The sequence below is a fragment of the Physella acuta genome, unplaced genomic scaffold (genome assembly GCF_028476545.2).
Source record: "Physella acuta isolate Inbredline_101_S28 unplaced genomic scaffold, ASM2847654v3 ptg001457l, whole genome shotgun sequence".
NCBI lineage: Eukaryota > Metazoa > Mollusca > Gastropoda > Physidae > Physella > Physella acuta.
Window position 1 is genome coordinate 244395 of NW_026732972.1, and position 15460 is coordinate 259854.

Consider the following 15460-nt stretch of genomic DNA (forward strand, 5'->3'; position numbering starts at 1 on the left):
AATATACAACAAACAACAAACAACATACAAAATACAACATACAACAGACAACAAACAGACAATAAACAACATGTAACATTCAACAAACAACACATAGCATACACAATACAGCAAACAACGTACTACTAGCTACATACAACACCAACATCCTCTTTCACAAAGAACAATACAGAAAAATATAAAAACTCACAGTTGTAATCAATAAGATCATTTCACTTTTTTTTTTATAAAGAAGGTGAGTTTTTTTCTGAGCCGTCAAAAAAGAAACGAAAAAAAAAACCCAAAAAAAAAACCAAGATGTCTGAGAAACATCTCGGAATCAACGAGAAAAAAGGTGAGAGATCTAACCACATGTGGTAATTAAGTGGAGAGATCTGGACGGTTCTCAGTCGGTTTAAGAAACACGGGTGGCGGATGACGGGGACAATAAGGGCAGTTGGGGGGGGGGAGGTGTCTGTCAAAGAGCTGTCCTTTTGTCAGTGAACTGTCATGCTGTCATTGAACAGTTTGCTTGCAGCTTTCATATATTTTTGTTTTCTCTATTTAGGATGACGGGACGCATCTTGAGATTGTCTGGAAATCAAATAACTAGTGTAGATTCATTCGTTGAGCTCTCTCTTGTGTGAGAAAATAGGTTAGGGTTAGGTTATATGTTAGAGGGAATGTTAGGGTTAGGTCTAGAAAGTACATTTTGTATCAAGGCTAGGGGCTGTGACTACTAACGTGAATCTAGTTTACGGTTATGTTTCTGAATAAGGTATCGATATTAGAGTAACATATTTCCATGGTTTAAGAAATTCACCTTTACCTAGGATCTTTCTTCTTCTTCTTCTTCGTTCTTAATTATTAGTGTTGAAGGGGATCGAGATTTATCTGCCAGTGGGTTTGAACTCGAGACTTTGTTCGAATTTATCAACCATGAGCTTTTTGCCGACTCGACCACGCCTTCAACACAATTAAGCGTTACGTGTCAACTGGTTATGCGCCATTGAGGCCATTGACTCCGATTTCAGCCTGCTTTTCTTTTTGGATTTGCTTCCATAGCCTTTGTCCAACCATGCTTCCATAGCCTTTGTCCAACTATGTGTTGTTTGTTGAATGTTACATGTTGTTTATTGTCTGTTTGTTGTCTGTTGTATGTTGTATTTTGTATGTTGTTTGTTGTTTGTTGTATATTGCATGTTGTTTGTTGTATATTGTTTGTTGTATGTTTGTTGTTTTATTTTTGTTGTATGTTGTTTTTCTTATGTTTGGTGTATATTGCATGTTGTTTGTTGTATATTGTTTGTTGTATGTTTGTTGTATGTTGTTTTTTGTCAGCATACTGCTGACCACATTATCCCTTTCTATGCCGAGCTCAAGTTTATTCTTACTTGTTACAAATATACACATTCTCAATTGAAATTAAGACGTTGAGAACAATATTGCACAATGTAAATATGACGTTAGTGTGACAAAAGTCAGTTAAAAATTATCCCCCCCCCCTAATCTCTTTAATGTAGTCTCCCTGTATTGAAGCAGTAAGAAAAAAAATGAAATGACAGTTTCCACAGTAGAGTCACAGTTGCCACTGTAGAGTCAGTTTCCACTGTAGAGTCACAGTTTCCACTGTAGAGTCACAGTTTCCACTGTAGAGTCACAGTTTCCACTGTAGAGTCACAGTTTCTTGTAAAATTGTTCACCTATCATCGATTTTTCTCTCGTTTACTCTTTCTTCCAGTACTCAATGTGTGTTTCAGGAAGTATTTCAGGTGATGGGGAGGGGTGAGCTAGGAGGCTAGAGTTCGAGGGGGGGGGGGGGTGGGTAGGGTGTGGGTGGGGGGCGTGAGTGGGTGTCTCTACACGTATCTTCCCGATAGTGGAATAGATAGAGAAACAAAAACTAAAAGATACGGTAAGAAATGGCTTTAGACTAGAACAACTAACTGATTAAGTCTGACTATACACAGACGGGTAATTATGTCATGTTAAATAATTAGGGGAGGGGGAGTGATCCAAGAGAGGGGAGGGGGAGGTGGTACAGTGATCCTAGAGTGGGGAGGGGGAGGGTGTTACAGTGATCCAAGAGTGGGGAGGTGGAGGGTGTTACAGTGATCCAAGAGTGGGGAGGGGGAGGGTGTTACAGTGATCCAAGAGTGGGGAGGTGGAGGGTGTTACAGTGATCCAAGAGTGGGAAGGGGGAGGGTGTTACAGTAATCCAAGAGTAGGGAGGTGGAGGGTGTTACAGTAATCCAAGAGTGGGGAGGGGGAGGGTGTTACAGTGATTGAATATCAAACGTATTACTTTAAAATTCAACATAACCAAAAATCTAGAAAAGCCAATATTTCAAACCTTCCCTGTTTTTGGACAAAACGCAGCTATTAAGATTTTGTTTTTTTACATTACAGAACGGCTGTTATCAACTCATGAAATCTCCAACCAAACTTTAACTTACACCAACCCTAACTCTAACACTAGCTTGACACTTGCATCAAACATGACACTAAAAAACGGGCCCATGTATCGCCGTCTGGTACCCCATAACGGAAAAGCTCCATCGATCTTCAAAAACACGGCTTCAAAGACATTAAAAGACATGATCCAGCTCTAGAGAGTGACAAGGTTTACATCTGAGGAAACAAACCTTGGTCCACTTACCGAAAACGAACAAAAAGTGCACATTTGCAGCAGATATTAGCTCTTTATAACCTGTTAAATTGTTTTTATTTTTGGCTTTAAAAAATGCGGAGTGTTAAGAAAAATATATTTGTTAATCAGAAAGTTTATAACACTGTTGTTGTTTTTTTTTAGATCGCGCAGTTATTTTTTTTTCTAAACAGATTTTCAAAGTAGCGGTTGTAACTTGAATTGATAAAGTAGGGCTAATAATATCTTCAAATATAGGTAAAAAAAAAAAAACTACACATGAACATATTTAAAAAAAATTAAACAACGCAATAATTATTATTTTATTCTATCATCATCTTTCCCGTTGTGGCCAAAGACACTCGATGAAACAGAGTTGATCTGTTGCAGCGACCACTGCCATATAAAGGGAGATTGTGTGGTCAGCAAAATACCCAGCCGACTTTGTTTCCTTAACGTGAGTCAAGTAACCCCCCCCCCCCCCCCCCCTCAGGGTTAAGAATACTCAAGGACAGCATAACATTGTTTAAACATTAGTCGTACAATCGTTTATAAAGTTAAATTTTGGTGTAAATAAACTTTAGACAATGCTAGTTTTTTTTTAAAAATCTCTAAAACACCAATAAACACCACAGGGGAGAGTATGTAAAACACCAACAAACACAAACCCACAGGGGAGGGAATGTAGATGACACCACGAAGATGAGCCGCGTTTACCTCCCTTCCTTTGTGATCTATTTCACTAGGCCAATGACGTCACGCTTTGATCTGGCTATCAGCGGAATTAAAGTATCGGGCGATAATTTACGTCACAGCGTCGCCGCCTGTGTCACACGTTATATAACATTTACTGGGGATTCGGTGGCGTTACACAAGGGGGTGCTAAAAGAAGGGGGGTGCATATTTTACTTTGAACAATTTTACTTTGTTAGCAGTCGGATCCGACTAGTACGCCAGTATGTTATTTACATAGCAATTTAGTTATACATATATACATGTATATATATATATACATGTATATATATATATATATATATATATATATATATATATATATATATATATATATCGCCTAACAGAAATATCCCAACACATTCTACTATTTCTGCTACCAAATGAAGGTCGCCCCACCCTCACCACCCTCCCCACCCACCCACCGTCTAAATGAATCAGACACGCCACAAAAGATGGCCCCTCACGACTCCACTCATTCAACGTCTGACCGCTGGTCAGTCCCCTCCAGGCCGTGGTTGTCAATCATATCACGTGACACGACATCCCCCCCCCCCGACATTTAATAAGTAACGGTCAAGCCGCATCATCGCTGACCATTCCCCGGCCCTCACGCACTGCCTGACGGAATAAGTAGGGCGCCATTTAGATGATCAAATCGTCTCCTGTCAAGAAAACACGACCGTCTTGATTTGGACGTCGGTCAAGTATATTCCTTACTAGACTCGGTGATACAAATTGTTTTATTTTGTTGAATCATATCAAGGTGTATACGAACCCATGTGTTTAGCAAAACTACCCCCAATGTCTGTTAACTATGAGAAAAAAATGTTTTTTGTTTAAGAAAAGGAAGATCGTGTAAATATTCTAATTAGCTGATGACGTGTGGTTTGATTTAAAAATGGAGTTAATGGTATATATAAGCTGTCCTCACAACAGAAAGACACACATCGTTGCAAATAAGGCACAAAGCAAATTCTCTCTACCAGTTTTATTTATTTATTTTTTTATTTTTGGGAAGGGGGGGGGGGGGGGTGGGGTGGGGGGAGGGAGATTAAAAAACAAGTAGCCTCCCCCTATATAATATGAAAAATAAATAAAATAAAACGAGTAGAGAGAATGTAATGGTGAAATTAAAGAAATGTATGCAAGAATTTTCTGTTTGGGGTTGTGAAGGATCAAAAATTGTATTTCTAATTTATTTTTAAGGACCACAAATCTTAATGAAACTGTCAACACCGTGATGCAATGCTTAGACCGCAATCTCGACTGCATAATCTTGAATAAGCTTCCAACTATGATTGCTTTGTCATCGTATTGTTAGTTTTTAATTAAAAGAAAAAAAAAGAAATCAGCCTGGATATGGACACTTTTGATTCATTATGTTAACACATTTTTTAAACATTAAATTTCGGTTTTTTAAAATTTATCTTTTTTTACAAGATTGCAGAATTCCAGTGTTTGTTTTAGGTTGATTGTTAGGGAGTTGTTGTTCTTGATTGTGTAGTAGTTGTTAAATTTGTGAGCCTTCGGTTATTAGGCTAGTTATTGCTCTTGTATTAAGGATCTTGAGTTAATGTAAAAGGTTCAGCAGAGTTTCCATAATGTTTGTGTAAGAACTCGACAACCAGACCCTAGATTCTAGCCCAGACATCCAGACTTAAACACAGACATCCAGACTTAACACACAGACATCCAGACTTAACACACAGACATCCAGACTTTAACGCAGACATCAAGACTTAACACACAGACATCCAGACTTAAACACAGACATCCGGACAGAACCCAGACGGCCAAGACTTCCAACCCAGACGGCCAAGACTTCCAACCCAGACGGCCAAGACTTCCAACCCAGACGGCCAAGACTTCCAACCCAGACGGCCAAGACTTCCAACCCAGACGGCCAAGACTCAACCCAAGAACCCAGACGGCCAAGACTTCCAACCCAGACGGCCAAGACTTGGTATCCAGACGGTCAAGACTTGGAACACAAGAACCCAGACGGTCAAGACTCGGAACCCAGACGGTCAAGACTCGGAACCCAGACGGCCAAGACTCGGAACCCAGACGGCCAAGACTCAGAACCCAGACGGCCAAGACTTGGAACCCAGACGGTCAAGACTCGGAACCCAGACGGTCAAGACTCGGAACCCAGACGGTCAAGACTCGGAACCCAGACGGTCAAGACTCGGAACCTAAGAACCCAGACGGCCAAGACTCGGAACCTAAGAACCCAGACGGTCAAGACTTGGAACCCAGACGGCCAAGACTCAACGCAGACGGCCAAGACTCAACCCAGACGGCCAAGACTCAACCCAAGAACCCAGACGGCCAAGACTTGGAACCCAGACGGCCAAGACTTGGAACCCAGACGGCCAAGACTTCCAACCCAGACGGCCAAGACTTGGAACACAAGAACCCAGACGGCCAAGACTTGGAACCCAGACGGCCAAGACTCAACCCAGACGGCCAAGACTCAACCTAGACGGCCAAGACTCAACCCAGACGGCCAAGACTCAACCCAAGAACCCAGACGGCCAAGACTTGAAACCCAGACGGCCAAGACTTGAACCTAGACAATATGCTAGCGATTCCTATCAAGACGCCCTCTACCCTAAGCGACTTAGCCCTCTCACGCCCATTATCCTGCCCTTTGAATACATTTCCGTGTTACCTGTTTACAACACCCGCCAACAATGACAACATTTCGTGAGGTCATCGACCTAAAGTTCATTAGCATGTGTTATTATTGTGACGGGCTTAACGCATTGTCCATTTTTTTTTAACACCGAGCCAAACCATGTTCAATCTTCAGAAGCTGTTGCAAAAAAAAAATTAAATTAGGAATGCAATTAAAGCAGGACGTTTTTAGAATTGATTATGTTCGGGGAAATGACATTAGGGACAGTAGGAGATGAGTTGTAAGCTGATTTTAGTGTGTTGCTCCATATACCTCCCAGCGACATGTACAGTCCGTATCATACACCAGACAATGTTTCAAACACTCATAATCATGTGCTGGTCTTATACTACAAAACACCGTCTTTCCCCAACATCAAATACTACCATAAACACAATTAAAATCCGGAATTATCTGTTCAAACTACAACCACCACCATCCACCCCACACTATCTTATTACACCAACAAAAAAACAAAAACAACAACACACGCTTCATTAAATACAAGCCATCTTTAAACGCTACAATCACACAACGCCATCAAAAACTAGAATAATCAAACACAACAAATACACCAAAATACCATAGCATATCATCACACAACACACGCCATCATACACCCTGCATTAATCTCCAGAACACACAAAACACTAACATACACCAAATAACAACACACGCTTAACGTTATTAACATCACACCTCTATCCCACACATTACACCTTACACACCTGTACACAACCTGACACCACACACACCACAACCTGACACCACACACACCACAACCTGACACCACACACACCACAACCTGGCGCCACACATACACACACCACAACCTGACACCACACACACCACAACCTGGCGCCACACACACCACAACCTGACGCCACACGCACACATCTAACCTGACTCCACACACACATACTACATCCTGACGCCACCAACTTGATGTATCAGCAGTTCCACCCTCACCGGAAACTATAACCCAAGCTCCCTTCACAGGATATGAAAAGATTTGAAAATCCAAAAGAATTAATTGAAATTTGACGATTTTTCTTCTAGTGCATGCCTTGTTCTTGATTGTCAACGCCAGTCTTGCGTAATTAAATAAGAAACCCATTCCTTTTACCGGCGTGTTGCTCAGAAAAAGACATTTTCAATTACTTCCCCTGCTCTATTTTTATCTTCGTGAAAAGCACGTTCGCTCGTTGGATTTCAAAATGAAAAATGATTTTTAAAAAAAATGATTTAATTTTTTTAACACTGTTAATAACACGGAAGAAACACAAGAGAACAAGAGACGGTCATACCTCATCTCGCGAGATCTCGATACACACAAGGACACAACAAGAGACGGCCATATATCATCTCGCGAGATCTCGATACACAAGGACACAACAAGAGACGGTCATGTCTCATCTCGCGAGATCTCGAATCACAAGGACACAACAAGAGACGGTCATGTCTCATCTCGCGAGATCTCGATACACAAGGACACAACAAGAGACGGCCATATATCATCTCGCGAGATCTCGAATCACAAGGACACAACAAGAGACGGCCATATATCATCTCGCGAGATCTCGATACACAAGGACACAACAAGAGACGGCAATATATCATCTCGCGAGATCTCGATACACAAGGACACAACAAGAGACGGCAATATATCATCTCGCGAGATCTCGATACACAAGGACACATTAAAACAAGAGACGGTCATGTCTCATCTCGCGAGATCTCGAATCACAAGGACACAACAAGAGACGGCAATATATCATCTCGCGAGATCTCGATACACACAAGGACACAACAAGAGACGGCCATATATCATCTCGCGAGATCTCGATACACAAGGACACAACAAGAGACGGCCATATCTCATCTCGCGAGATCTCGATACACACAGGGTCACATTTGTCAGTTCTGTGGGACATGACATTGTTTTATATATTGGACACCTGAGTTGCCTTGTGCTAGAATATTGTAACGGTCTAAAGGTAAAACTATAACAGTGAAACATTGTTGGATCGTATCTTGGGAGTGTGTGTGTGTGAGATTGCATCAGAAAGACAGTGGTTGTGCATATGCGCGAGAAGAGGAAGAGAGAGGAAGGCAAGAACATGGCGTAGCTTGGCTGAACACGCTGTCTATGTGAAGACAAAATAAATATGAAAATTTGTAAAAGAAGGCTTGTCTTGTGATTTCGTATGTGATAGATAAAAGGTAGGAGAAAGGCCTGTGGCAAATTTACAGCGTAAACCCAGTCACATAAAAAGGTTGTGACATTTTGGTGTCAGAAGTGGTCGGTGCTCTACACCGTACAAGAAAGAATTAAATCTAGATTTAGTAGTGTAACTGAAGAACTGTGCTTGCATCATTACGATGGATTTCGAGCTCTATGCCAAATGTATTAAGGTAGCTGATTTGTTAGGATACACTGGGGCAGAGAAGGCAAATTGGGTAGAAAAGAAGATAGCTGATGAAAAGGCTAGAGTTAAAAGAAGAATGGAGCGTGAGAAGGAAGTAGCTGATGTGAAGGCTGAGTTGGAAAAATGTAAAATGGAGGCCGAAGATAGAGAAAAACAGAGACAATTAGAAGATAGAGACAAACATAGATATTTAAGAACTGTTGAAAGAAGAGATTTAGTTTTTGTCAAACTGCCAGACAGAGAAAACATAGAAGCATTTCAAGGACCTTTTGAAGTAATCAAGAAACTATCTGATGTAAATGATGAAATAAACATAAAGGGAAATAACACTCCTATACACATGGACAGAATGAAGAAATTATATGTAGAGCCAGAGAAACTGATAGAAGATGAACATATGGCCTGTACTATAATAAGTAAAAGCTGTAATACACAAGAAATTAAGACTTATCATATCCCAGTGAAGGAGAAAAACATAATGGACAAAATAATAAATGAGTACAATGATATGATTACAACAGAAATGGGTTTTACTGAAACAATTCAACACAAAATAGAATTGACTGATTATAGTGCTATGAAAGGGAAACATTACCAAGTACCAGTTGCTTATAGAGAAGCTGTTGAAGCAGAACTGGATTTTCTACTTAAGTCTGGGCAAATAGAAAGAACAGAATCAGCATACTCATCACCCATGGTAATAGTAAGAAAAAAGAACAACAAAGTAAGGATATGTTGTGACTATCGAGAGTTGAATAAAAGGACTAAGATAGATGCTGAACCCATGAATTATCCTAAAGACATTTTGGAAACTATTAGTAATTCCTCAATTTTCACCACTTGTGATTTGAACAGAGGCTTCTGGCAAATAGGACTGGAAAAGGAGTCAAGACAATACACCGTCTTTACATCTAGCAAAGGTCTATGTCAATGGAAGGTGATGCCATTCCAAAAATTCATGAATAAAATGACAGAGGGAATGAAACACCTGGTCTTCTTTGTGGATGATATATGCATACATAATAACACATGGGCAGAACACATAGAAACACTAACAGAACTACTGGAAAGACTTAGAAAACATGGGATTACCATAGCACCACAGAAACTGCATGTGGGAGTACATACAGTAGAATTCCTAGAATTCAAGGTTGAAAATAAAGAAATTAGACCTACTGAAGGAAATAAGGACAAAATATTAAATATCAAAACTCCTAGTACAAAGAAAGAAGTGAAATCATTGTTTGGACTATGCAATTTTTATAATATTTTGTGGATAAATATGCTGAACTTACTACTCCTTTAAGATTTTACTTTCAAGCTTTAATATATAACATCAGTTATCATGCATATAGAACCTGATTTTTAACCACTTTAGTGTTTCACCAACCTCAACAGTTAAAAAAAAAATGTATTTCATTGATTGGCTCTACACATTCCTTTTTAGCTAACAAAATTTTATGTTGTGTGCATTGGTACTTAAGCATCAGTGATATAAAGTATGGCTACCACTACTGAGGACTACTAACATACATTATTTTACATGTTATTGACTTTAGAAAAATTTATAAGTTAGAAAACCATTTAAATTAAACCATGGAGTTTGTTATCATAATGTGTAGACAAATGTTTCGTTTGCTATTAGACCTTGTATTTTGCTAACTGATGTTGATGAACAGAACAGTTGTGTATTTCTTTTACACCTTATATGGTAATACTCATGGATCCTATTGTTGTTTAAAGCTGTATTCAATTAACAGAGCTTAACTATGTGTTTGGAATCTTGACTTGGTAAATATTGCTTTCATAAGGAAAATGGATTTGTCTAAGAACATTATGTCAAGAAAAGCTAAGCTGTAAAGGGACTGCACAATACACTAGCTGAATTTTTTATCAAGACAGATTGAAGATGAAAAAACAAACATGGAACTGACTAAAGAAAATAATGACCTGAGACATATCAGCCAATTCTTATAAGGAAATTTTGAATAATGTAGTATGTGATGTGTACTTCCAGAGAACATTAACATTTTAAAAATGTGAGCAAGATAGGAATAGGTCATAAAATGACTTGTATAAATATGTTTTTACCACTATTTTAATTTAGTAATGAAAATGAACATACATTTTATTGTATTCTGTGACTTGTATGTATACTGTATATCTTGTTAAGTAATGAACATGATTATGGCAGTATGACATGACAGATGTGGTAATTTACATATGTTATGATGAGGAGTTTACCTCAACCAGTGAAGTAGGGAAATCAAGGATATGATTTGCCCATGGGAACTATTACATAGCTATAATTTTGTTCTAATAGGAGAAAGTTTTCCTCAGTTAGATTTATTGTGAGATACACTAAGAGGCAATATTCCTTAGTGAGGTTTAATGATTTCTTTTGTTTGTTACACTAAGAGGAGATGTTCCTTAGTTAGAGTCATTTGTTCTTACTAAACTAAGAAGGTTCACGTAAGTTACAATTTTTCTTAATGGTGATACTTATAAGATAAGTGACGCTTTACACTCTGCCATGTATTTTATGAATATCATTGTTTTAATTTTTAAAAAGTGTACATATAAAATAATGTAGGATGTTCATTAGCAAGTTTCTTTTTCAACATGATTTTCATTTCACTGTTATGTTATCATGAAGATTTTATAGTGAATGTGATCTATATAACAAAAAAAATTAATAAATTAATTTTTTTAACGGGAGAAAGGGCGTATAACAGTGAAACATTGTTGGATCGTATCTTGGGAGTGTGTGTGTGAGATTGCATCAGAAAGACAGTGGTTGTGCGCATGCGCGAGAAGAGGAAGAGAGAGGAAGGCAAGAACATGGCGTAGCTTGGCTGAACACGCTGTCTATGTGAAGACAAAATAAATATGAAAATTTGTAAAAGAAGGCTTGTCTTGTGATTTCGTATGTGATAGATAAAAGGTAGGAGAAAGGCCTGTGGCAAATTTACAGCGTGAACCCAGTCACACAAAAAGGTTGTGACAAAAACATTGGAACTGTCAAAAGCAAGAACATGGGGACGGTCTAATTCTTAGATAAAACCTGTACATTATTATCTGATGATACTAGTTTATACCTTAGTTGTATTTACACCATTCGCGTTTTCATATTAGTTAGTAAATAATTTACCTGTTTGGCTATGACCTAAGTTACTTCAGGTAATATCCTAAATTTAAAATGTAATTTCAAAAATTAATATAGATTTTAGCGTGAATGGCTTTGTTATAAAATAAAGACCTACATGAAACTGAAAGGTCCAAAAAGCTTTACTGACATTCATTTGTGTTACAAAATCTGGAGCTCCAGGAGTTCAGGGGTCAAAGGTTAGTGGTCAGTGGTTCGCAAGAAATGGCTAATGCTAATGTGTAAGAATGATTGGCTATGGGAGATTGCTAGTTTTAACAATCGTGATTTAGGGCTAGATCATTAGTAATTAAAGATCGACGTCAATGGTATGTATTTGGTGACGGTAATTTTGGTTCAGCGGTCAGTGATCAGCATATTTACATACCCAGCATAAGTTTCAGACACCTGGACTCGGTCACGTGCCGTGAGTGCGGGTCACGTGATACAACCCTCCACAGCACGTGACAATCCCACCCACCCCAGCACGTGACAATCCCACCCACCCCAGCACGTGACAATCCCACCCACAACAGCACGTGACAATCCCATCCACAACAGACAGAATAAATGAACGTGTCAGTTGTTCATTCCACCATATTCCTCGTCTTAGTCCACAAACACCGAATACGGCACCACGGCACCTCACTGCAGTGTTTCTTCCAGACTTTTTTCTCCGGGGGGGGGGGGGGGGGGTGCATTTGAAATTTTCGGGTGGGGGAGGGGCGGACAACATTTTCCGGGGGGCGGACACTGGTAAAAGTATATGTTTTCTGTATAAATTCCATTTCGTTGAGGGGGGGGGGGATTTTCTTTAGGGGGGGGGGGGGAGCAGAGCCGCCCGAAGAGATGCCTGGCAGAAACTCTGGCTCACTGCACACCAATACAAACTTCGGTTTTTTATATTGTTCATAGTCTCCAGAGTAAAAGTTAAGCCCCTTTTTGAAGTTAGCAGTCATGCGATGTAACGTACGACCACCCCGTCCATGAGTAGATTGCGGGGTAGTTTCAAATTCGTGAAAACAAGTAAAGTTGTTTAAAAATTTAGCCGTTGAAATCAAAGGGGTTAAAAAAAACAATCAGGTTAAAAAGATGGCGGAGGGTTGTTGAACAAATCAAGGACCGGATATGACGTCATACTGTGTTCGTTTTGCTCTGATGATTGAAATCCTCTACTCGTGACGTTTTATAACAGATAGTAGAGTGGTGGGGTGGAAGGTAGGGATGGAGGGTAGGGGGGGGGGTGGACGGTAGTTTTATCACAGAGAGTAGAGTGGTGGGGTGGAGGGTAGGGATGGAGGGTAGGGATGGAGAGTAGGGGTGGGGAGTAGGGGGATGAAGGGTAGTTTTGTAACATTTTTCTTCTCATTATCAATTAGTAGGCCTATATGTTTTTTAGTGTATAGTAATCGTGTTTGGGAGCTGTTTTTAAATTGATAGACTAGAAATGACGGTACAGCGAAAATAAAACAGTGTTGCATCGGAATACGAACTGTACTCAAGATAATGTACACGGTAATTATTTTCATTAATAGTGAGTTACAGTTTTGTTTCCGAGTCTATAAACACAATTAGTTTGTCTACAAACGCACAGGTACAAAAAGACAAAGACAAAATCACATGAACTAAAGACAAAATCACATGAACTAAAGACAAAATCACATGAACTAAAGACAAAATCACATGAACTAAAGACAAAATCACATGAACTAAAGACAAAGACTGAACCACATGAACTAAAGACAAAGGTTGAACCACATGAACTAAAGACAAAGACTGAACCACATGAACTAAAGACAAAGACTGAACCACATGAACTAAAGACAAAGATTGAACCACATGAACTAAAGACAAAGGTTGAACCACATGAACTAAAGACAAAGACAAACCACATGAACTAAAGACAAAGACTGAAACACATGAACTAAAGACAAAGATTGAACCACATGAACTAAAGACAAAGATTGAACCACATGAACTAAAGACAAAATCACATGAACTAAAGACAAAGACTGAACCACATGAACTAAAGACAAAGATTGAACCACATGAACTAAAGACAAAGACTGAAACACATGAACTAAAGACAAAGACTGAACCACATGAACTAAAGACAAAGACTGAAACACATGAACTAAAGACAAAGATTGAACCACATGAACTAAAGACAAAGATTGAACCACATGAACTAAAGACAAAGACTGAATCACATGAACTAAAGACAATGATTAAACCACACGAACTAAAGACAAAGACTAAACCATATGAACAAAACACGTAATCGCTACACAGCCGTGAACAAAACTTTTAAACAAATTACTATAAATTGCTGTTCAGCTTTCCCTAAGTTAGAACTTTCACATTATTAGTATAACACCGGTAGTGGCGATGTGGTTTGAAGCCTGAAGCACTGTTCGTAGCCTGAATCACTGTTCGTAGCCTGAAGCACTGTTCGTAGCCTGAAGCACTGTTCGTAGATTGAAGCACTGTTCGTAGCCTGAAGCACTGTTCGTAGCCTGAAGCACTGTTCGTAGCCTGAAGCACTGTTCGTAGCCTGAAGCACTGTTCGTAGCCCGAAGTACTGTTCGTAGCCTGAAGCACTGTTCGTAGCCTGAATCACTGTTCGTAGCCTGAAGCACTGTTCGTAGCCTGAAGCACTGTTCGTAGCCCGAAGCACTGTTCGTAGCCTGAAGCACTGTTCGTAGCCTGAATCACTGTTCGTAGCCTGAATCACTGTTCGTAGCCTGAATCACTGTTCGTAACCTGAAGCACTGTTCGTAGCCTGAAGCGCTGTTCGTAACATGAACCAACATTTGAACCATGGTTCTGGAATATCATTATCGTAAATCCTCCGCGTTTATAATTAGGTTTTACTGTATCGTGATTCTGTCTCCATGTTTATATGCAGAGTTTCTTCCCCCGAAGTAAGTCTACCGCCCCCCCCCCCCCCCCCCCCAACGAAATGGAATTTATACAAAAATATGTACTTTTAACACTGTCCTTCCCCCCACCCGGAAATTTTAGTCCGCCCCCCGAAAAATTAATGTGCCCCCCCTCCCACCCTGAGAGAAAAGTCTAGAAGAATCAATGTTTATCTGTAGTTTCATAGACTACTCCAGGCAGAGCTCATCTGTTTCTGATTTTTGAGAGATGTGCACCCTGGCAATTCTACTAATTCTGCGCCCCACCTCTTCTTCTCCCCTTTTATATATAGTTATTTACGTGGTCAAAAAATTCGCCTCACCCCAGCTCTAGTAGTAATATTCCGTGACTATATTGACAGACTGGCAACTTCTGCACAGCTCTCAAAACTTTTTGTCTTTCGATTACAAGACACACTTATTTGATTACAAGACACCCTTGTCTAATGATTAAAAATCTAATTAACGCCAAATTTTAACACTGGACACTTCCAAGACGGAAAGGGAAAAAAAAAGTGTTGAAAGCTAGGATAAATAATGGCTGTTTACAGCGAGTTATGGCCCCTGATTAATGACAAAACGAAGAACAATAACTCGTGGCTTCAATAATCATGCAGAGCCGACATGCACAGCGGAAATTGTGACGCACTTCCTGTGACGTAATAAGGGCCTATGGACAATGAATAAACGATGAATATGTGATTGTGGTTCTTGGAATAGAAATGGCGAAACACTGAACTGAGGGTAGTGGGAGAAGAAAGGTAGATCGAGGGGGGGGGGTAGAGAGAAGGGTGGGGATAGGTAGGTCGAGGGGGATAGGTAGGGTGAGGGAAAATAGGGTGTGGGGTAGGGTGAGGAGGGGCGATATATGAGGGTATGGAAAGTAGAGTGGGGTAGAGGTTGAGGGTTACAGGTGTGGTGAGA

General features: G+C 39.8%; 1 protein-coding gene across 1 annotated transcript; it reads left to right on the top strand.

The window, feature by feature from the left end:
- The first annotated feature begins 297 nt into the window (after window positions 1-297).
- On the top strand, window positions 298-5931 carry LOC131928048 (caprin-2-like). The gene is made up of 2 exons (XM_059283950.1): window positions 298-334; window positions 5120-5931. Exons 1-2 carry the CDS (start codon window positions 298-300, stop codon window positions 5929-5931), a joined length of 849 nt encoding a protein of 282 aa, XP_059139933.1.
- Window positions 5932-15460: the final 9529 nt, after the last annotated feature.

Coding starts and splice junctions, on each gene's coding strand:
- LOC131928048 (XM_059283950.1), top strand. CDS start 298: ATGTCTGAGAAACATCTCGGAATCAACGAGAAAAAAG. Junction 335..5,119: donor CGGAATCAACGAGAAAAAAG/GTGAGAGATCTA, acceptor ACAGACATCCAG/ACTTAAACACAGACATCCGG.